We start from the raw sequence: 23320 nt of genomic DNA on the forward strand, positions 1-23320 counted from the left end.
GAGCCCATCAGTGTCCTGAGTGTAGAGCCGCAGCAGCAGAGCTGCCCTGGCCCTCAACAGGGAGAAGGCGTGCTCACCCCGCTCGAGCCCATCAATGTTCTGCGTGTAGAGCCGCAGCAGCAGCCCCTTATCATGCAGGAGCCGGAGGAAGTAGTGAGTCACGTTGGGCCTGAAGTTCCCGGGGTACAGCTCCTTGGCCAAAGTGAAAAAGGGCTTGGGGTTTCGGAAGAAGAATGACAGTTCAAAAATAGCCTCAGGGTACGGGATGTCGTACTGCTGGAGACTGCTGTAGAGGCCCCGCCCCGGAGACCTGCAAAGAGAAAGACGCCCTGAGGAAGGGGTGGCAAATGGAGGGGGCCCTGAGGATGAGGCAGTGAGGAGCCAAAGATGGTGGGGGAGCCCAAGAGGGCGAGAGGAGGTGAGGGGAGTGAGGATGGTGAGGGGGGCTGAAGGGGGCTGAGGAGGGCAGGAGGGGCGAGGGGGGCGTGGATGATGGGGGACTGAGGAGGGCGGGAGGGGGCGAGGGGGGCGTGGATGATGGGGGACTGAGGAGGGCAGGAGGGGGCGAGGGGGGTGGGGGGGCATGCCAAGGGTGGCAGCACAGCACCTGAAGTCAGGGATGCCGCTGGGTGTGCTGATGCCGGCCCCCACCATGACCACCACCCTCTGGCAGGCTCTGGTCCGGATCAGCTCAGCTATATCCTGCAAGGACAGCTGCTCCCTTGCACTGCCACCTCCCCCTCCAGAATCTCTTGAGCCACAGGCAGACAGGGACACAGGCCTTCTCTCACCTGCAACACGGATGGGAAAAGCACAAAGTGGAAAATATGACAGACAGCAATCATATCATGCCAGTGAGAAGAGCCAAGGCCCAGCCTCCTGCCACTCCACCCCAGGATGGCCACACAACTCCCCCAAGCCTCAAATGAGCACCTTCCTCATCAGGGTAATCATGGGCCTAAAACACAGCACTGTCCTAAAGCAGGGTCTAGGTCACTGGGACCACGCCAATGAGGAAGTCGCCCCATGATGCTGTACAGAAGCCCGGCGCTCAGAGACAGGCCCCACGCCACAGGCCATATCCGCACGCCTTGGCTGTGACAAAGGTATAGTGACACGCAAGGAAACACAGCGTACCAAACTTCAGGCTCCACAGACCATTCTAGAAGGAACATTCGCATGCTGAGAGGCAGGGTTCAAACTGCTGCCGGCAAAGGATCAGCAATTCCAGCCTGCTCACAGCACCAATTGGGCAAACCAGTCTAGGGAGACTAAGATCACGCAACTCAGATGCCAAATTGTGTGATGGATAACATACTCCATTCCACACACGTCATCTGACAATCTTAGCTTTCGTCCCCTGGCCCAGACAGCTCTTCTATTTCATCCCTAGCCACCCAGGGCTAAAGCAGTGGGTACCAGGCACAAGCACAGAGATCCACACAACTCCTTGCACTACAAAAAAGCTGGTCCCACTGCTCCCTTTAGGTCTGATAAGTCACCGAAATGACTCACAGAGCTCAGTGAAACACCATACCTATAATAACAACTTCAACATAACAACATAACGGAGAAATACATAAATGAAAAAAAGCATACAGCAAGGTCTTGGATGGGTCCTCAGGGGAGATGCTTACTCTTCCAAGAAGAGATGGTCCTTCTCACCAATCAGGAAACTTTTCAACCAGTAAACGCAATATTACATATCACAGCTGGCGCCCCCTTCTCAATCAGGACCTTGGATAGCTCTTTGTCACCCTCAGGCTCTCGAAGCTCCTCAAGGGTGTAGCAGCCTTCAACCAGGTCTGGGAGGGTTTTCTGTGCAGGGCTTCCCTCCTGGCTCACATCAACTGGGAAACCCCACCTGAGACTCCGTGTTCTAGGGTTTTTAATAAGCCAGTCCTCACGCTCCTTTGTCAACGATCAGGTGGGGCTCTCCAGCCAAACAGGGCAAAAGTAACAAAACCTCAGGGAGGGTCAAAAAGCCAGGAAATCCCCTAAGGTCAATTTCCAAAAAATAAGGGCAAAAGGCCACACAAGGAAAGTCACTACACCACAGGTGTTGGTCTGGCTTGAAAGAACTGAGAACAAAGGCCACATAAGGCGATTCGACAGTTCCCAGGCCCCAGCCTCTCCAGCACTCACAGCCACCTCAGGCGGCAGCTCTTACGATCACACAGTTGAGGCGTGGCGCAATGGACATGCCGGGCACTCTCCACAAAGCTCTAGAACCGGGGCCAAGGCCGCTCTGGAGGGTGAGGCCACAGCAAGGTCAGCTGTGGTGAGAACAGTGACCTTTCACCACGCCCGGGGAGCAGGACTAGGTGACACACGGCAACGTGAAGCAGCGCCCTGGGTAGCCCTGGGCCTCCAGCACAGGGGCCCCACCACTAGAGCTCCCCAGGGTCCAGAGGGGGTTCCCCTGCACCTAACCACCATGCCCTATATCACCTCCACACCGCCCAGGGACTGGCGCAAGGTCAGTGTCACTGGGCCCCACTGCATGGCCCTTTTGCACAGCTCTCCCAGGAGGTGACCTTGAAGCCCTCCACTGACCTTCCCACCCAGAAGCAGGGCTGACAGAAGCCAGGCTATGGCACCCCAAAATAGGTTCCTACACCTCGGTCCCTAGATACCTGCTGTCTTGCAGCACCTTCAGTTTGCTTTGGCACTACTGGGTCCCACAAGAAATGCCCAGGACCAGAAATGAGGTATGAAGAGGTGACCACAGGCCCAGAAACTGAGACCACCCCCCAAGCCATCTGACGCACAGACCCTCCACCAAACCATCCCTGACTGCACTGAGACCCTACCCCACGCCATCTTACTGCACCAAGACCTTCCCCATGCCATCTGACTCATGAGCAGCCCCCTCATCACTTCTCATCACAGGGCCCCCAGGCAGCACAGGAGGATAAGCACCACAGAGAAAGCAGCCTCTGGACATTTGTGATGAGCAAAGGGAGGGAGGGAGGGCCCTGTGGTGAGAAAGCAGGGCTGTGATGAGAAGTGGGAGGCTGTGATGAGAAGGGGGGCTGTGATGAGAAGTGGGGATCTGTGATGAGAAGTGGGGGGCTGTGATGAGAAGTGGAGGCTGTGATGAGAAGTGAAGGGGGCTGTGATGAGAAGTGGGGGGCTGCGGTGAGAACTGAAGGGGTTCTGTGATGAGAAGTGAAGGGGGGCTGTGATGGGAAGTAAAGGGGGAGCTGTGATGAGAAATGAAAGAGGGGACTGTAATGAGAAGTGGGGAGGGGGGTGTGATGAGAAGGTAGGGCTGTGATGAGAAGTGAAAAGGAGGCCCTGTAATAAGAAGTGGGTGGGCTGTGATGAGAAGTGATGGAGGACCCCGAGGGCAAGCACCAGAATGGGCAGAGCCCACCTCACCCCACCTCTGTCAAGTTACTCAGTACCAAGGCTAAGAACAAGGGAGCTGGAGATGGTTCTTACAGTCTTGCTGGAAGAACCTGGAGCTGTAAACTTCCCAGCAGAAAGTACAGGAAACACAGCAAGGAATAAAACCCACACACAACCCCACCCCTCCCCAATGCTCTTGCAACAGAGCCAGAACAAATCCTGAAGAAGGTCTCCGCATCAACGGCTTGCAGAAAAGCACCTGACCAGGCACACTGGGTGCAAGAGGGAAAGTACCCCTCCAGCTGCATCCCTCCCTCACTTCGCATAGCACCAAGAACTGGACCCAGCAGCATTTACCGAGATCCTCTAGACGCAAGCTGCAGAGCAGAAGAGAAGCTGTCGCCACCATTGAGCGTCTGCTGAGGCACGTCATGCGTAGTCCTCATCTGAGTCACTGACAGACAGATGGACAGGGTTTTACCACCTGCACAGAATGTACTTGGGGTACAGTACTTAAAGTAGACGCTCTATGGTCTGAAACTGCTGGGAGTCGGGGACTGGGGACCCTGAGGTGGGCACAGGTGCTGACTGGGAGATACCGTGAAGAGGGAAACAAGGGGTGATTTCATGTACGAGCCTCAAACTCAAAAGCCAAGGGGCAGAAATTCAAAGGGCTGAAAACCTGTGCAAACTGACAGCTCGTCAGGGCAGCCCCACACCCCGACTCAGGGGAGTACCTCTACAGCAAGTACCCTGCTCTTTCCCCAGCACCTAGAACAAGGGTCTGCCATGGAGTAAGAGTTAAGGAATAGTTTGCTGGCAGGATGAATGACTCCCCAGCATCTTCCTTACAAACTCTTCACTGATATTTTTAGTAACCATGGAAAATGACATTAAGTAACAAGCTTATTTTACTCAAATATTCACTCACTGGTCGTTTAGGTTTGTTTCCAATTTTTAACTCTACAAATAACACTGATTAACAACTCTGGGCCTGAAGATTTTTCCACATGTAGGATCAGTTCCTAGGTAAGATTCCAAGTGTAACTGCTGTGTATAAGGGTATGGACATACGCTCGTAGGAGACTAACTGCAGAACCTTTATGGGGTAAGGGGAAACGCTAAAAATGTATATACTTTTAGACGCAGCAGTTTCACTGATAAAAATTCACCTAAAAAGTAGTGTATGAACAAGGTTATTGCTCAGAACTATTTGTAAGAACTAAATATTGAAAATCATATCAATAAGGAAACGGTTAATTACAAAAACCCATAGAATGGAATCCTACAGATTAGCATTCAACTGTGTGGATCATAACAAATCATGGGTAACATTGCAAAGAAGAGGAATTCCAGAACACTTAATTATGCTCATGAAGAACCTGAACTTAGATCAAGAGGCACTCGTTCAAACAGAACAAGGGGATTCTGCGTGGTTTAAAGTCAGGAAAGGTGTGTGTCAGGGTTGTATCCTTTCACCATACCTATTCACTCTGTACACCAAGCAAATAATCCGAGAAGCTAGACTATATGAAGAAGAACGGGGCATCAGGATTGGAGGAAGACTCATTAACAACCTGCCTTATGCAGATGACAAAACCTTGTTTGCTGAAAGTGAAGTGGACTTGAAGCACTTACTGATGAAGACCAAAGACTACAACCTTCAATATGGACTGCACCTCAACATAAAGAAAGCAAAAATCCTCACAACTGGACCAATGAGCAACATCAGGATATAGAGAGAAAAGACTGAAGTTGTCAAGGGTTTCATTTTACTTGGACTTACAATCAACACCCATAGAAGTCGCAGTCAAGAAATCAAAGGACACACTGCATTGGCCACACCTGCTGCAAAAGACTTCTTTGAAGTGTTGAGAAGCAAAGATGTCACCTTGAGGACTAAGGTGCGCCTGACCGAAACCACGGTGTTTTCAATCACCTGATATGCATGTGAAAGCTGGACAAGGAATAAGGACGACTGAAGGGGAATCCATGCCTTTGAATTGTGGTGTTGGCAAAGAATGTCGTCGAATGCACCATGGAGTGCCAAGAGAAGGGACAATCTGCCCAGCAGTAGAGCTGGAACGCTCCTCAGAAGCAAGGACGGCGAGGCTGCATCTGACACACTTCGGGCACGCTGTCAGCAGGGACCAGCCCCTGGAGGAGGCCCCCACGCCCGGCAGAGCACGAGCCAGCGCCGCAGCGCGGGACTGACAGCGGCTGCAGCGGCGGCTCCAGGCGTCGGCCGTGAGGACGGCGCAGCGCCGGGCAGGCTGGGGCTCCGCTGGGCCCGGGCTCGCGGCGAGCGGAAGCCGGCTCCAGGGCGCCTGCCCACGGGCACGAACACACGCGGGGAGCGCCCGGGACGGCGGTGGCTGTGGCTCGGCGCGAAGCCGGCCGGGTACGTTAGGGAGCCGACACCGGCCGGGCCACGCGGACCGCCGCCACGCCCGCGGGACCCCGAGCTCCGGGAGGACGCGCAGGCCGAGGCCGCCCCGCCCGGGACGCAGCGCCCCCGCGGCCTTCGCGCCCGCAGCCACCCCCGCGGGAAGCGCCCGCGAGCCCGAGACGACCGCCCGCCCCGGCCCTCGGGCGGCCCCAGGACGAACTGAGGTCGGCGGCCGCAGGCCCGCTCACCTCCCGCGCCCCAGGGCCTGCTGGCGGGGAGGAACCGCTTCCTCAGCGCTAGCACCGCGCGGCTAGCCCACAGCGCCATCTTCTCCGCGGCCGCCAGCGTCCCCGCCCAGCAGCACGTGCCCCGCCCCGCACGTCCGCGCCCGCCCCGCCCACAGCACGCTCTTGCCCCGCCCCGCACGTCCGCGCCCGCCCCGCCCACGGCACGCTCTTGCCCCGCCCCCCACGTCGTGCCCGCCTCCCGGCCCAGCAGCACTTGCCCCGCCCCTCGCGTCCGTGCCCGCCTCCCGGCCCAGCAGCACTTGCCCCGCCCCTCGCGTCCGTGCCCGCCTCCCGGCCCAGCAGCACTTGCCCCGCCCCTCACGTCCGAGCCCGCCACGCCCACAGCACGCCCTTGCCCCGCCCCCGCACGTTCGTCCTCCCCTCCAAGGGCGCGCGGTTACCCTAACGATCAGCGACCGCCTAGGGTTGGGCGAAGGCGCTCCCGGCCTGCCCCGCGGGACTCGGCGCCGGAAGTGAGTGAGCAGTTCCGGCGGCCGTCCCCACGGCGCTGACATTTCAGCCGTAGACTTGCTTGTGCCGTTGTACCGGCCTCTCCCTGCCGCCATGAAGGACGTACCGGGCTTCCTACAGCAGAGCCAGAGCTCCGGACCTGGCCAGGCCGCCGTGTGGCACCGTTTAGAGGAGCTGTACACGAAGAAGTGAGCGCCGAACCAAGGGAACCCGAGCCCCCGGGGAGGGGAGAGCAAGGCCGAGGGGCTCCGAGGCGGCGGGCCGGGGACGCCGGGGACGGGGAGGGGGCGTGTGGGAGCAGAGCTTGCCTGGGCGGAGGGCGTCAGGCCGGCCGGTTTGTGTGCGGGCAGTGGGGACCGGCCGAGCCGGGAGGGCGGGCTGGAGCCCCGAGGACGGAGCGAAGGGCAGTGACTGAGGCTTCTCAGCTCCCGGTCCTCTGCTCTTACTGAACGGCTGCCGGTTGGGCGGTGAGTTCAGTTCTGATTTCAGTCAAAGAAACAGGGTAGCAGACCCTGGTGACTCGTCCTTAGCCTTGTCGTAGTTCGATTTCTCACGGTCTAGAGGCAGGAACGGAGGCCGGTGCAGCTCTGTTCTTTTCCTTTTTGATTCTGCGGCTGGTCACCTGCTGGGGTGCCACCGCCTCCACCCTCCCCGTGGTCCCTACTTTGCATTGCACTTCACGTTAGGCTTTATGTCATTAGAGAGATGTCAGAGTTTTGGTTTGTTTAGAAACAGTGAATTCCAGAACAATTAAATTGTCTGCTGCTAAGCTCCAACCTGTTTTAAAAAGAAAACTAAACTGCTGACGCTGGGCTACAGATGTTCCATAGGAAAACACACCTCCTGTAATAACCTCTCTGATAACAACCCTAAGGGTTTGGTGTCGTGCCTTTCATATAGGCATTCGGTACATGTTTTGATGGTGTCCAGCAGCCTTCTGCTATTAGCAGTTTTTGAAGGAAGTTTACAAGGGTGTGATTCTTAGTGCTTGACCAGTAACTGCGGGTATTTGGTAGCACATGGTACTTTTCAAAGCATTTTAATATGTGTTGTTATTAGCCTTCAGTTTTTGGATGAAATGCACCATGCTACTGTTTTAACATTTTACGAATTACTTTACTTGGTAACTCATTCATCCCCATTTATAGATGATGAAACTGAAGCTCAGTTTAAGCACTGGGATTTTAACTTAGATATGTATGATTGCACAGTTCTTATTTCCAGTCGAACCTCAGAATAGCCTTTTGAGGGAGCCAGAAAAATATTCTTCATTTTACACCTGGGAAAACTGAGTCTTAGATTAACATGTTAATATCAATTAAGGCGACATAACCGTTGAGCAGAAGAGCCAGGAGAAGAATTCAGATTCAATAAGACTGCTAGTATTTATCACTTGGTAGGACCATGAAGGCTGAAGGTGTGTGTGACTTGATGCTAGGTTATAGATCTTGAGGGCCTTATGTTTTTCAGGTTGTGGCATCAGCTGACACTTCAGGTGCTTGATTTTGTTCAGGACCCGTGCTTTGCCCAAGGAGATGGTCTCATTAAGGTAAATAATTTACTATGTTAACCAAACCCATTGCTGTTAAGTTGATTCCGACTCATAGCAACCCTGTAGGACAGGGTAGAACTGCCCCATAGGGTTTCCAAAGCTGTAATCTTTACAGAGGCAGTAGACTGCCACATCTTTCTTCCACGGAGCCACTGACCTTTGGGTTAGCAGCTGAGCACTTAACCACTGTGCCACCATGGACATCCATTTACCGTATTAGATCAGATTATGTAAATATGATCAGACTTTTTAGGATCGTTGATAGGCTTTTAGATAATAGCAGTAAACTACACCTCTTCTACAATCGCTGTGTGTCAGACTCTGTCCTGAATACTTTACAGATTTACTCATTTAACTCTCTTACAGAGTCTTAACTTGACAGCAGTGAGTTTTTGTTTTTTGTTTTTAATTTTATAATCTTTAAAACAACTTTGGGAGATAAGTGCTACTGTTGCCCCAATTTTTGAGATGTAAAAGCAGACACCAAGAAGTTAAGTAATCTGTCACAGGTCACAGCTAGTCAGTGGCGGAGAGAAATTCAGGCAGACATTCTGGCTTCCATACATCTAAAATTCCAACCTAAAATTCTGCCATCTAATAGCATGCCTCTGCGTCTTATTGCTCAGAGACTTAGATTTTTGGAGTACTTTAAAAACATACTTGAGGGCATGTCTGACCTCCTCTTACTTCACAAGGGGAAAGGAGAATCAAGATCAGTAGTCCAAGGCTGATTCCCTTGAGGCCATGGTCAGACATGCCCCCTCTTTCTGCCATCTTTATTAATTCTGACACCAACTGTCCCTCCCATAGCACCCTCTACTGGGTTTGATAATTCATTGCAAAAGCCACACAGAACTCACAGACTGTACTCAAAATTACGAGGTTTATTAGGGAAATAATGGTTACAGTTCAGGCTCAAGAACACTCAGGAAACAGTTCTTCCATCAGGACAGCCTCTCCCTGGCCCTCAATCTCTGCCCAAAGGTGCTCAGCTTTCTCTCTCTCTGGGTCCTGCTGGTCTCTGCTGCCGGTCTCTCCTTCTTTGGTGGTGGTGGGCTCTCCTCTTTGGTCTGGAATTGGCTCTCTTTTAAGGTAAAACTGACCAATCCACTTGGTAGGCCACAGTTACCCTATCACACAGTCACCTGGGTAGGAGTTACAAGACTATGGCTAGAAATGCAACATAAAATTAATCAATCAGCAGTCTGTTGCACTGCAACCCATTACCAAACCTGTTGGCATCAAGTCGATTCCGACTTATAGTGACCCCATAGGATAGAACAGAACTGCTGTGTAAGGTTTCCAAGGCCGTAATCTTTACAGAAGCAGACTGCCACGTCTTTCTCCCGTGCAGTGGCTGGTGGGTTTGAACTGCCGACCTTTTGGTTAGCAGCCGAACACTTAACCACTCTGCTGCTAGGGCTTCTTGGAGTACTATACTTTTGGGAAAATATTATTCAAAAATTGAAACTTCAAATTAGGGGATGAGGTAGTATGTAGAGGAGGATTGTCACAGGAGTCCTAGATAACTGCCATCACTGTCTTCCTCACCCCATGACTCTGTGCTTGCCACAGCACTCTGTCCTAAGCAGGGGGACGGGAAGCTGGGGGATCCTGCATAAGACAGTGCTGCCTCTGTAATACAGCACTTTTTTAAAACTTTGGTACTAGAAAAAAAAATACATTTCATTTCCTGGCATTACTAATTAACTGGCATTTCTTTCCTGGAGTTTTAGGAAAGATTGTTTTATCTTTTAATTTAACAGAGAAAACCATGTATTTCTAGATATTTTGGTCATAAGGAGTCATGAATCTAGACCTCAGTAGTCACTTCTTCATTATTTTTTAAGTTCTGTTTTAGTTACTTAATGCTGCTATAACAGAAATACCACAAATGCTTGGTGTTAACAAACAGAAATTTGTTTTCTTACAGTTTAGGAGATTAGAAGTCTAAATTCAGGGTTCTGGCTCCAGGGGAAGGCTTTTTGTCTCTTTCAGCCCTGGAGGAAGGTCCTCGTCTCTTTTCAGCTTCTGTCCTCAGTTTCTTGGTGACCTTCAGGTGGCCTGGCATCTGTCTTCCCCCATCTTTTCTTCCTTCCCTGTGTCCAGTCAACTCGGTTTATAGCTCAGGGGTGATTGGCTTAAGACACACCCTATACTGATAGGGCCTCACTAGCGTAGTAGGGAAACCCCTCTTCCAAATGGAATTACATCCATAAGTATGTTGTTAGGTACTGTCGAGCTGGTTCCAACTCATAGCAGCACTATGTACAACAGAAGGAAGCACTGCCTGGCCCTGCACCATCCTCAGAATCGTTGCTGTCTTTGAACCCATTGTTGCAGCCAGTGGGTCAGTCCATGTCGTTGAGAGTCTCCCTTTTTTGCTGACCTACGTTACCAAGAACGATATCCTTCTGCAGGGACTGGTCCCTGCTGATAATGCGTCCAAAGTAAGTGAGCCGAAGCCTTCCCATCCTTCTGAGGAGCATTCTGGTTGTGCTTCTCCCAAGACAGATTTATTCGTTCTTCCGGCAGTCCATGGGATATTCAGTGTTCTTCGCCAACGCTGTAATTCAGAGGTGTCAATTCTTCAGTCATCTGGTAGACTCCGTTTTCTGTGCCTTTTTTTCACACTGCATTCTTGGTCCCAGCCTCCCCCAGGCCCTGACAGACCCCATGGATTTGTTCACTGGTAACCTCTGCTCTGAGGTCTTTCCTGACGTTTTTCTCTCTGATGCTAAGTGAATGAAAGATTTGCACTTGCATTGCCACTAGTAGCTAGCATGTGGATAGCCTGAGTTACTCCGAAAGCATTACTTTATGCATGCTCGTGGCGAGGCTTCCATACCACACTGCTACCCCACCGCCTGGCCTCGCAGGGTTTTCTTGGGTTTATACCGTCACCTTGATATTTATTGCCCGTGGGCACTGCAGTCCCCTGTGAGCCTAAAGGAAGCCTATGCAGTAAGTTAATGGATGATGTCCGTCCTAACACTTGTTCCCAGGTTCCATGTTACGCTGATGGAAGGTTGGTAGTTGTTTGTCTCCAATTTTTGCTTTGTCTTCCAGTCACTTTTCTAACCGTGACACATGATTCCTCAGCTGCACAGTAACAAAACAGGTCATCAGATTTGAGTTAACTTTTTCCACGGTCAGAATAAGCCTTTAAAAGTTGTTGGGACCCAGCCCCCATAAGTGCAAGATAGATCAGTGTTCATGATGTCCCCAAAAGTAATTGTGAGTTTCTAGAATTAGTGGATGTCATTGGGTAGCTCCATGAATTATAGTAGTTACCTCAGGAAAGTGGCAGCATTTCTCTTTAATGAGGAAGATATTTGAAATGTCCCGTTGTGATGAAGAAATCATTTATTTACTGTAGCCGTATTTAAACATCCAACTGACTATCATAGGGACATTTCCATCTTTACACCTTTATATCCAGGGGAGCTTCAGACTCTACCATCCAGAGTTGAACTGACCTGGAGCTTCCCTCTCTCTGCTTTGCCCACACTAGCTCCTCTTTTTGGGCTCACATCCCAGTGGACAGCATCCCTTCACCCACTTACTCACCCATAGTTCAAGGGTCGGTCATTCCCAACTCCCTCGTCTCTTCCAGCCCACATCTGGTCAAGCTCTGGTTCAGCTTACCAACAGGTGTGTCTCAGACTCTTCGTCCACCTTCACTACTTTCATCCCCTTTCCTCGCCTGTCTTGGCAGTAGCCTATTCACTGGTCTCTCTCCCTCAGTCTTTTCCCTTGCTGTTCTCCCTGCTCCCAGTTAGTTCTTAAATAGAGATGATCTTGAATCTCCTTGCTTAAACCCCTCACTGCCTCTGTGCTGACTGAGGGTACAAGTCTGACTGTCAACCTGGCCCTAACCCCCACACTCTTATCCTCAGAGACACTCCTGAAACATGGTCTGGTTTTTGTCCCTGTCTGGAATGTTCTTCTCCCAACTACTTCCTCTCCCACACCAAATTTGTCCACCTCTCTGACTGCTCTAAACTGCTTAAAACTTAGTCATCACGTGTTCTGGAATAACGTCCCTTGAAATCTCTCCCTTTGGCTCATCCACCAACATGCTTTTTTACTTTCTCTTAAGCTCACGTGTTATCAGGAGAGACCAATCCCTAGAGAAGGACATCATGCTTGGTATAGTAGAGGATCAGTGAAAAAGAAGAAGACCCTCAATGAGATGGATTGACAGAGTGGCTGCAACAGTGGGCTCAACCATAACAAACAATTGTGAGGATGGGGCAGGACTGGGCAGTGTTTCATTCTGTTGCACATGGGGTCACTATGAGTCGGAACTGACTTGATGGCACCTAACAACAGCACAAGCTCACAGTATTCTCATTTATCTGTTTGCAAGTCTGTCTTCTCCAGTGGCCTGGAGCTCCCTGCGGGCAGGGTTTTGTCTTGCATATTCTGTGTCTGTAGCATCTAGCAGAGTTTGAGTAAGTGCCCAGGTATCTGCTGGATTTGGTAACAGGACATGTGTAACAAGCCTGTGGCCTTCGAAAACCTGGAGGAACGCCATGCTGTCAGTTGATGGGAATTCCACACAGTCCTCTATTGATTTGGAGTAACCTGAAGAAAGAATATGAGAGTTGTCTTCAGAAGAACCTTATTGGGCCAGTCCACTTCATAGCACCCTCGCGTCCTTTGTGCAGTGTCACTATATTCACAAGTTCTTAGCGAAGACTGTTTGGAGCAGAGGACAGACCAGAGACTCCTGATGGTGAGATCAAGAGGCATTTATTACTCATGGAATAAACAGGACAGAGATAGAGCAGAACAACATGCATCATCATTAGCCTAGGTTGCTCGAAGGCAGGCTCCTGTCCACTGGGTGGTATCAGATCACATTCAAGTGCACCCTACTTCATGCCTGGGGGAGAACACCTAAGCTCCTCTCTCTGGGGCTTACACGTTAATCAGACAGCCATGTTTATGTGCCAGATAGCTTGTACGAAGAACAGGTGGGTGAAGGGACAAAGAAAAAGAGGTAATAAGAGGAAAAAAAAAAACCAAACCCATCGCTGTCAAGTTGGTTCCGACTCATAGCCACTCTATAACACAGAGTAGAACTGCCCCATAGGGTTTCCAAGAAACATCTGATAGATTCAAACTGCCGACCTTTTGGTTAGCAGCCGTAGCTCTTACATACTACGCCACCAGGGTTTCCAGTAAAAGGAAAAAGGGGGTAATAAATTGGAAAGCCCCGTGTAGGCCATGGACATCGTTTATTGCCTCTGTTCAGAGTGGGCTAGATTTACAGGCAGCAGAGAATAGCTCTTTCTTGTTTACCCCACTAAAGCCAAACAGAGCTCCGGATTTCTTCAGAGGGTGATCGTCTTCCTGTGAGACACACTCTTTACTCGTGTCAGCATCTAGGGAGATGGCGAGAGAGATGAAGCATGCCTGTGCACCCAGAACTTTGATGACCTTAAACAGGCCTTAATATGGGTTTTCTGTCATTGAGCAAAAAAATACTGAAGGCCTACTGTGTGCTTGGCATTGTGGTTGTAAAGTCATAACTGGATTGGGTTGATACAGTTTCGTTAACTAAAGTCAGTGCTCAGAGCCTTGATTTTGCAGAGTGAAAGACATGCTGTAATTATTCTCCCTGCTTTGATTTGACAGCTTTACGACAACTTCATCAGTGAATTTGAGCACAGGTAAAACCCTTTTGTCTGTCTTTGACTTTGAAATGAGTGTGTCGACACTCACTGCTTAGATAGTGGCTTTTGTTTCAGGGTGAACCCTCTGTCCCTGGTGGAGATCATTCTTCATGTCGTCAGACAGATGACGGGTGAGCCTGGCTTTGCTTTGTGAACGAGCAGATTCACACAGTAGTTAAAGTGATCTTGAAGTACAGGTTCATAGAATTCTGTATTTTGATGGAAAACATCATACTTCAAGTTATGTTTTTATTATACATGATAGTCTAAACTTTTAAGATTTTCCCACCTAAAATTGGTTTCTCAGTTGGCAGTAGCCAGTCTGCAAAGGTTCTCTGTTGGTGGTTCTTCTGACTTTGTTCCTCTTCCTTCTCTAGATCCAAACGTGGCTCTCACTTTTCTGGAAAAGACTCGAGAAAAGGTAACGAGGTCTGGCGACACAGCTCAAAATGTGTGTGGTCGACAGCTGTGTCTGGGCTCTGGCTGCTCCTCGGGCCGGCTGCTCCTCGGGCCGGCTGTTCCCTGGCCCTGTGCACCGTGTGCACGTGAGTGTCTCTGTGCTGCTCCTGAGGGCCCTTGTTGCTGATGTCCACAGGTGAAAAGCAGCGATGAGGCAGTGATCCTGTGTAAGACAGCAATTGGAGCGCTAAAATTAAACATCGGGGACCTGCAGGTTACAAAGGTAAGGTTGCCGTGACACAGGTTTGCCTTCAACGTAAAAAGCTGTTTAAGCCTGTAGAAAAAAATCTTGCTTTTTTTCCTTAACTGTTTATTTTTAAGTAATTTAGATTATAGAAAAGTTGCAAAAATAGTACAAAGCAGTCTCCTATAGCCTTCTCCCCAATCCCCAGCTGTTACATTTTACTGCTTTTCCTGTTCATCTCTGCACACGAGTGACGTGTGACCACGGTACCTCCAAAGCCTTCATGGCCCCTCACTGGTTAGTGTCAGCCTTCTTCCACCAACAGCCGACTGTTCTGCACCTCCCCCTGCCCCCCAACACACACACCTTTTAGGCGTTGTTGGAGTTTCCTGTGTGGATGCCTTTCTCGTTTTAATTTTGGTGGTTCTGGGGACAGGTGGTGGCCTTGGGTGGCAGTGAGACAAATTTATATACTTGGGCCACCTTGTTTAACCAGAAAGTGCATGTAGTTTGTTTGTTTCAGTAATCATAGCATTAAAGAAAACATTGGAGTTAAAATAGTTAAAGTCGCTCCTGTTCTCATTGCCCTAAAAATACTCTTTATTGTTGTATACCACTTCCCAGCCCTGGCCTGCTTATGAGAGCCCAGAGCAGCCAGAGCACCCCCTCCCTCTGCCTCCACAGGCCATGTGCTTCTCATGCCTGGCTGCCTCGGGCCTCACTGACACATGTGCAGCCCGGCTGGCGGGAGGCAGGGCTCTCACTGCGTGTCGTCATGCGGTGTGTGTGGCCCATTGGCTTTGACTGCTATGTGGTCTCCAGTGTGTGATTGCCCCACACTGTGTCTCTGTTTTGTTCTACACAGAGCATAGCAGCTGTCCACATTCTTGTGCCTGGCCTCTGTGTACGTGGCAGTCTCATGGGGTGTGCCTGGGGTTGGGGTGGGTGTGGGGTGCATGCCTCCCCTTTTCCCAGGCTCTGCCACGTATTTCTGCAAAGAGGGTTATGCCCCACCACAGGCAGGGTGTCCTACAGTACCGAATCATCAGCACTTGATATCATCACTCCTTTTAATCTTTGCCCAGCGTATGGGATGAAATGGTATCTCACTGGTATCTTTACCTGTATTTCCCTGATGACTAGTGGGTTTTTGGCCATTCATGTTTCCACTTCTTAAATTGCCCGTTTATATCTTTTGCCCTTTTTTCTACTGCATTGCTTATCTCCTGGTTGGTGTAAGAGTTCTATACGTCCTGGATCATAGTGCGTCACGGGTTACATGTGCTGTAAAAATCTTTTTCCTGTCGGTGGCTTTACTTTGTACCTTTTTTGTGTTTTGAATGAACTCAAGTGTTCTATTTTCGTATAGTCATTCAGTCTGCCTTTGTGGTTTACACTGTTTTTTTATCTTAGTATGTGTTACGGTAAACATTTCTTGAGTTAAGGAAAACAGCCTTGCCTCCTGTGTGTAGGAGACAATAGAGGATGTTGAAGAAATGCTCAACAACCTGCCTGGCGTGACATCTGTCCACAGCCGCTTCTACGACCTGTCCAGTAAATACTACCAGACTATCGGGAACCATGCCGCCTATTACAAGGATGCCCTGCGGTTTCTGGGCTGCATCGACATTAAGGACCTGCCAGGTAGCATCACTCGGGTTTGCAGGAGCTGTGTGGTGCTCAGTCAGGGAGCTCAGGCTGTTCCCATGCGTCCTTTGGGAGGACAGCCCTGTACCAGAGCATGGGACAGTCTGCCTGTGCAGCAGCTTCTACACTGTTCTGCCTTCTTCTCCAGCCCCCCACTGCCCTTCTCTGCGTCTGCTGTTTCCCAAGCCAGAGGTCTTCTTAAGAAGCAGTGTTGTGAGCCCTCAGAGTGCCCGGAGGGGGTGCCCAGTGAGGTCTTTGTAGCGGAGACCATGAGAGCCAATTAGTATGTTTCAAGGATTTGAGAGTGGAGAGAAAAGTGGCCAGTGAGTTTTGAGGAAAACGCAAGGAATACGTGCTGAGAAAAGACTTTTCAGCCTATTTTAGGTGTTTTTTTTTTTTTGCACTGTACTGCTGAAGCTAAGCAGGTCAGCAAGTCCTAGAATGTGGATACAGCTTTGGTGGGAAAACACTGGAAAATGCAGCTGTGGTCGTAGGAGAACAAGGAGCTGCTGTGCGGGAACGGGAGGCCTGTTGGTTCTAGTCAGAAAAGGCTGATGCAGCCAGATGAGCGAGAAGCGTGGTACTGCTTCCCCAGCAGGCAGCCTGGGGCTTTGAGGAGCTCATGCTCTGGGAAGTGGTTCAGGCTGGGAACAGAAACCGAGCCACAACATTTAGGGAAACACAGATGCATGTGCTCCTGCAAGACTCGGTGTGGTTCCTGGTGTCATCTCAGCCCAGTGCTTGAGAAGAGATGGCCAGCGTCCAGGCTCTGGTGGAACCACTTAAGGGAGGTTCCTGTGCTTTTCACATGAGATTTTAGCGCCACCGAAGGCCCGATTGCGGGACTGACTGTGTGTTTGTTGTTGCCACAGTGTCGGAGCAGCAGGAGAGAGCTTTCACTCTGGGGCTCGCAGGACTGCTTGGTGAAGGAGTGTTTAACTTTGGAGAGCTCGTAAGTCGACCTGGACACAGATCCCTAGTGAAGGGACAGCTGTGGCGGTTTTTGGCTGACCACCTTCCCCCTCACAGCTCATGCACCCCGTCCTGGAGTCGCTGAGGAACACGGACCGGCAGTGGCTCATTGACACCCTCTATGCCTTCAACAGTGGCAACGTCGAGAAGTTCCAAGCCCTGAAGACCGCCTGGGGCCAGCAGGTGAGCCAGGTGGGGTGACTGAATGCTCCCATGTGTCTCTGCGCTCGCCTATGCATGCGCATGTTTACTGAGCACCTTCCGTCTGCATCCACCTGCCGTCTGCACCCTACCTTCCATCTGTACCCCGCCTTCTGGCTGCACCCCACTTTCCTTCACTTACCGTCCGTCTGTACCCCACCTTCTGTCTGCACTACACCTGCTGTCTGTACCCACCTGCCATCTTCACCCCCCTTCTGTCTGTACCCGCCTTCCATCTGCACCCCACCTGTCTTCACCCCACCTTCCTTTTGTCAGCACTCCACCTGCTGTCTGCACCCCACCTTCCTTCTGTACCCACCTCCAGTCTGCACCCACCTTCCCTCTGCACCCCATCTACCATCCGTTCCCACTTTCTTTGTTCATACTGGCACTTGGGGTGCATGCGGAGAAGGGGCAGGAGCCAAGCCTTGCTCTCAGAGGTCTGGCTTTGTTGTGGAGACTCAGATGGCCTAAGAGGTGAGTGAGTTGCAGTGCTGATCAGCGCTAGAGCCACAGAGGCAGGTGTTCTCAGGATAGAGCAGGCAGCTCCCTCCGCACGGGGCAAGGTCAGGGTGGCCCAGAAGTTTGCTCCTGAACAAATGGTGCCTTTTGTGACCTTAAGGATGACTAGAAGTGAGCCAGGTAGAGAGGGTGGAAGAGCACTCTCAGCAGAGGGAAAGGAGGCTTCTAGCGTGTTTGCTGATCTGATGTAGGGCAGGGTAGGGGGCTCTGGAGGATGGGGTACAGCTGGCGAGAGGGGTGGTTCAAGGGACCTGAGCTTTAACAGCGTGTTTATTCTCTATTTTTTAATGAAGCTGTTAGAGACAAACGTTACTAAATGTTATAGTTACTCTTGTTGGTAGCAATTGTTTGTGTTACTGTGTTTGTTGTACTTTTCTGAAACTGTTTCCTCAAGTCTATGATGAGCTTGTGAAAATCCACCCACAGTGGCGCTCAGTCCAGGCAGAAAGGCCTGACGCAGTTGGCCAACTGGTGTGACTGTGTGTAGGTCTTGCTCAGAATAACAGCTGCTGGGAAAGATGGGGACTGCTGTAGGAGCTTAAAGAAAACACTTCAGACTAGTGTGACTGCTCTCTCCAAGCCGCAGGGAAGCTGTTGGGGAGGGAGGGTCTTTTCTAAAGAGCTTGGCGACAGCCCCAGTAGCAGGTGGCCCTATCAGGACTGCTGTATTGGGCTGTCAGGTTACTCAGCTTTCTCACGTGATCAGCTCAGTACCTCTGTGCTCCCCAAACAACCCTTGACCCACCAAGAGAGCACGTGGAGGTGTTGCAGAGGGTATGTTCTAGTTCTGACGACAATGATCCTTTCCACTGTCGATTAATAACTTGTTCTTTTGACTCAGAACAAGTCTCCCGGGCTTATGAGGTCCTTTCCTTGGAGCGACTGCTGGGCCAGCTGCCTGACACTGCCCAGTGCAGGGGTCTTCTTGAAGCTCCCGTACCTTGTGTCTAGCCTCATACTGTTTGTGGCACTAGGACAGGCCTTCCATTGTAAACTCCTTATCTTGAAAACGGCCTTTCAGCTAGGAAATCTTTACAATTCCCTAAGAAAAGTGAAGTTTGAGTCACTTGGAGCTAACCGTGAGCCTCGCAATGGACACGTGAAGTACTTAGATTTACCTGGCTTTTGTTTGACCTCCAGCTGTGGAAAGAATTTCAGGGCCTGTGTTATGTATTAAGTGGCTGAGAGCCGTGACTGAGGCAGCATTACCTTTCTGCCTTCTGCCCTTGTAGCCCGACTTAGCTGCCAACGAAGCCCAGCTCCTGAGGAAAATCCAGCTGCTGTGCCTCATGGAGGTAAGTGGGCCCGACAGGCTCTGTGCCCTCTCCTGGGGCAGTTTAAACTTTCAGAGACACTTCTGCCACACCCTACTCCTGCCTCCTGTGCCCCTTTATACATTTGTCTCCGGAGAGTCCCTGACTGTCATACTAAGAGGCTCCCTTCTGGAGCACGTCTCCCTGTATCCCCATCCTTTGTCACACGTGTCCCTCTCCACCTCAAAAATATAAGCTTCTTGAAAAAATGGGCCTGTGTTCCTGGCTCACCCCGTACGCACCTCCATGCGCAGTCTTGGCTGTGGCCTCGCGCTCAACTCCCTGCCCAGCTCCACGTGTGGCCGCAACCATGGTCCCGTCCTATTCAGTGGGAAGATGGTGCCATGGTTGTACGGTTAAAAGATTGTTTTCACCTTGACCCTTCTTATGTGAGCACTGAAAGCTTGTTGTTAATGGGACATGTGACTGATATCATGAAAATGTCAGTGTGTGGGGCTTCACTAATAAGATGAGCTATGTTTTCAGAGCAAGTATTGACCAAAAATCTGTATCAACTAGCTGACTGACAGTTTATTTGGGAAAATAGCTAATAAAATTTTTTTTCAGATGACTTTCACACGGCCTGCCAACCACAGACAGCTCACTTTTGAGGAAATTGCCAAAAGTGCCAAGATTACTGTGAATGAGGTGTGTTTTGGGGGGCTCGAAGCTGCTGCCCAAGGCACAGGGTCCGTCAGAAACAACAAGAACGAGCGTCTGGTTTCCTATATTTTGAAAGCCAGTCACATCCTGGCTGGGGGCAGGTGGGCAGCAGGTCTCAGTCCTGCCCTGCTCTGTCCACAGGTGGAGCTGCTGGTGATGAAGGCGCTGTCAGTGGGGCTGGTGAGGGGCAGCATTGACGAGGTGGACAGGCGTGTGCACATGACCTGGGTGCAGCCCCGCGTGCTGGACCTACAGCAGGTGGGCTAAGAGCGCGGCCGCCTTGGTGGGGTGGTATCTGCTCTTGGTTTTGTTTGGATGGGTGCCATTTTTGGAAGAACGTATTCTTAGGCAAGAGATTTCAGAGAATAAATTACTGCTCTAGGGACCAAAGCTTTCCAAGAACAGTTTAATGCAGGCCTGGATTTGAACCCTGCATTTAAAAGCTTATGTGACAACTGTGAGGTTGTGCTAGTGGCACCTGTTAATCCTAAAATTGGTGCTCTGACCAAACACGCTCCCAGTTCTGTGATTTGAGCTCAAATCCATCTTGTTCACATTTTCTGGAGACTTAATCCTGTGGATTTCCTCTACTCCTGCCTGTTTTCTTTCTGAATGTCCTGAGATAAGAGTTGGCTGGGGTAATCCCATCACACCCCTCCCCTCTCTCGTCCACAGCTGTGGTGCCTTTTTTTGCTAGCACTGCCCTAAATTAGAGTTAGCTGGGGACAGAGGACTGCAGCCAGCTGCAGTGGGGTTGGCAGCGGATCGCCCCCACTGCAGCCTGACGCCTCTGGTGGTGTCTGCACAGATCAGGGGCATGAAGGACCGCCTGGAGCTCTGGTGCACGGATGTGCGGAGCATGGAGATGCTGGTGGGGCACCAAGCCTACGACATCCTCACCTAGTGTTGGCCACGAAGACCTGTGTCTCCCGGCAGCCAGGTTCTGTTGAAGCAGTGACCGTTCCTCCTGGAGGAGAGCAGCCCAGCCATGGGCAAGGGCTCCTGTGGGGGCAGGGCAGGGGTTGTGCCCACAGGGGTGCAGCCCAGGCTCAGAGGGCTTGGAGCTGATCTCCACGCACAACCAGCTGCGTGAACACCTTCCAGTGGGGCCTAAGAATGTTTCTCTAATAAACATCTCCTTTGTCCTTTCTGTGGTTCTGTTTCCTGGGGCTTAGCTTCCAGGTCAAGCCTGTGCCCAAAGGGACCAGAACCCTGAGATGGAGCCTGGATGGGCTTGAAGGGCTGAGTGTGGCCCTTTCCTTCCCTCCCTGGCAGATGGCACAGGGCCAGGAACTCACCCCGGGGAGCCCACAGCACACCATCTCACACACACGGAGTAACTACAGAGAAGCACACGGGAGCGGCATTTAATGTCACGTTTCACCCATGCGTGGAGCTTCACTCGAAGGAGCTCTTCTTGTAGTGGTCCAGGTGGGATAAGATCCAGCCCGCAGGGAGCAGGAAGATGCAGAAAAAGCTGATGAGCCCGACTGCCTGCTCCTGCCAGAAGGAAAAGGCAGATGAGGGTCAGTGTAGGGCCACTGGGGAGAGTCTGCTTGACCACCCATCTGAGACACCCACCTCGCAGGCTGCCCTTGAGAGCTGCAGGCAACAGATTCCCGTTGGCCCTTGGCTTTGTCTGTCCCTGACTTCTGGCCAGGCTGTGGGGGTGAACATGCACCAGGCAGCCTGGTTTGCAACTCTGGGTAGGGGGCAGCTGTGGGGCCTGTTGTCCAGAGAGGCCAGGACACAGCTGTGGGCCCTGGGCCAGCTTGGTTCGCCCCTGCGGTGCCCTGGAATGGCCACACACTTGACACACCAGCCCACCCCTACCCCTCCTGGCATGCACCTGGCCTTCCCACCCCTTCCACCAGGTGCACAGGCACGGCCCAGATACTTGCATCAGCTCTCTGTACAGCGTGCACATTGTGGGGCCACTCAGGGTGACACAGATGAGCATTCATGTTGCTCACAGAGAAGCACAGGCCCCTGTGTGCACCCCACAGTCTGCACCCCACTATCTGTCCGGAGGGTGGGGGGAGGGGATCGTGTTCCTGTGCCGTGTGTGTGTTCATATAGAAAGAGTCCTAGTGGTGTAGGGGTTAGGCACTCACATCAGCCTCTCCGTCAGAAAGATGTGCTGCTCTTGTAAAGATGACGGCAGCCTTGGAAGCCCTGTGGGCCTTTCTCTGTCCTGTAGGGTTGCTGTGGGTCGGAATCCACAGCAGCAGGTTTAACAGGTTTCCGTCTGTGTGTGTGCGTGTGTGTGTTTGCGTGTCTCAGCGTGTGTATGTATATATAAGTGTATGTTTATGCGTGTGTGTATATATGTATGCCTGTGAGTGTGTGTGTCACATACACAGAGGGACCCAGCCTGGAACCCACCACTTTCAGTGGTTCTCAGACAACAGCCGAGGCCCCTTCACTTGGCTTCCTTCTGACGAGTCTGGCCCACCCCCCACCCTCTGTCCCCTGAAGCTGAGTCAATGCCAGGTGGAGCGCAGTTCTGGCCTACGTGGAAGGGTTCAGCATTTAGTGCTATGACCTTGGGCAGATAACCTTCTAGACTGCGGCTTACCGAGGCTGAGGCTGACGAGTCAGGCCCTCCTGGGGCTGAGGTGCTGAGTGGAGGGTACATTAGCGGCTTCTCGACCTTGAGTCACCTTCCAGAAGAGTCCACACCTCCTCCCCACAGCCCTAAACCCAACCAGATCTGCTCCCGATACCCCAGCCCAGTCGGGCCCTCAGTGCCTAGAGGCCACTCACCTTGGCGGAGGTGGGTGTCCTGGCTGGCTTGGCAGAGATTGGTGCCCTGGGGGCCACCTGGCTCCTCAGGGGGGCCTGGAGCAGCCGCGCAGTTGGGAGCAGCCTCAGCATAGTTCTCAGGTGTCCTCTGCCCAGAGCGTCCTTGGCGTGAAGTGTCCTCTGCCCAAGGACTGCTAGGTTTTTTATAGCCCAAGGGGAGAGCTGCAGCTGTCCTCTCTTGTTGCTGGGTGGCAGGGAGACACGTGCTTGGAGCCGGGGGAGAGCCAACCTCAGACGCACCCTGAGTACGCGTCCCTGGCTGTGATGCTGAGGGACAGGTCAGGGACAGGGCCTTGAGGGCACCTGGGAAGGGTCCCACTTTTGTATGAGAGATGGGAGCTCAAGGAAGGCTCAGCCTGAGGTCTATTGGAGAGCACAGGGCCGGCCTTAGCCACAATTCAGCTGGCTTTCAGGTTCCTGGTGCGTGTGCCCTGCGCAGGTTCAGTGCTGTGCCATGGGGCTGACCTGGGCTCTGCCTGCGATGCTGTTTCCTCTGCCCACTCTTGTGATGTGGGCAGTCCCCTGCCATGCTCTGGGGGGAAAGAGCTCAGCAGGCTTCTCAGTGCCAGCGGAGGGGCACGTCTCACCCCAAGTTCCTGCTGAGCAAGCTTGCACGAAGGCAGAGGCTCTAGGCATCCTCAGTCAGTGCCAGAGACTAGCGTGGCTCTCCCAACAGGCTCAGCTGGGACCAGCTATCCTGACCCCAGTCCACCTCCTCCAGCCATAGCCGCCATCCTCACTGGACCCTCCTGGGAGTTGAGCTTGATTCCTGCCCCTGCCCTGGGTGTCTTCCAAGGGCTCCCCCTGACCTCCCCTC

The 23320-nt window shown here is 51.9% G+C and overlaps 2 protein-coding genes and 1 long non-coding RNA gene across 7 annotated transcripts in view; 1 reads left to right on the top strand and 2 right to left on the bottom strand.

Annotated features, from left to right (window-relative positions):
* SIRT3 (sirtuin 3) overlaps positions 1–6087 on the bottom strand; it is a 34567-nt gene extending 28480 nt beyond the window's left edge. For 2 of the 5 annotated variants that reach the window (XM_023542205.2, XM_010602250.3), the window contains exons 1-3: positions 5992–6087; positions 608–791; positions 78–310 (exon numbers count right to left, since the gene is read on the bottom strand). In XM_023542205.2, coding sequence (XP_023397973.1) covers positions 78–310; positions 608–791; positions 5992–6070 — 496 coding nt within the window. In that variant the 5' untranslated portion in view covers positions 6071–6087. Of the gene's footprint in view, positions 1–77; positions 311–607; positions 792–3711; positions 3809–5140; positions 5574–5991 lie in introns of those variants that run through there. The other 3 variants (XM_064287465.1, XM_064287464.1, XM_023542206.2) reach the window with 3 other exon arrangements.
* A 411-nt stretch (positions 6088–6498) lies between these two features.
* PSMD13 (proteasome 26S subunit, non-ATPase 13) lies at positions 6499–20843 on the top strand. The gene is made up of 13 exons (XM_003423070.4): positions 6499–6689; positions 7972–8050; positions 13700–13734; positions 13813–13868; positions 14115–14158; positions 14333–14419; positions 15853–16024; positions 16900–16979; positions 17057–17182; positions 18955–19017; positions 19603–19683; positions 19840–19956; positions 20507–20843. The coding sequence occupies exons 1-13, from the start codon at positions 6595–6597 to the stop codon at positions 20600–20602; spliced, it is 1131 nt and encodes a 376-aa protein (XP_003423118.1). The 5' UTR covers positions 6499–6594; the 3' UTR covers positions 20603–20843.
* A 196-nt stretch (positions 20844–21039) lies between these two features.
* LOC135231597 (uncharacterized) lies at positions 21040–22602 on the bottom strand. The gene is made up of 2 exons (XR_010322360.1): positions 22465–22602; positions 21040–21198 (listed from the first exon to the last, which is right to left on the bottom strand). It is a non-coding gene; the product is annotated as an uncharacterized LOC135231597 (long non-coding RNA).
* Between the last annotated feature and the right edge of the window lie 718 nt (positions 22603–23320).

The sequence above is a fragment of the Loxodonta africana genome, chromosome 7 (genome assembly GCF_030014295.1).
Source record: "Loxodonta africana isolate mLoxAfr1 chromosome 7, mLoxAfr1.hap2, whole genome shotgun sequence".
Lineage (NCBI taxonomy): Eukaryota > Metazoa > Chordata > Mammalia > Proboscidea > Elephantidae > Loxodonta > Loxodonta africana.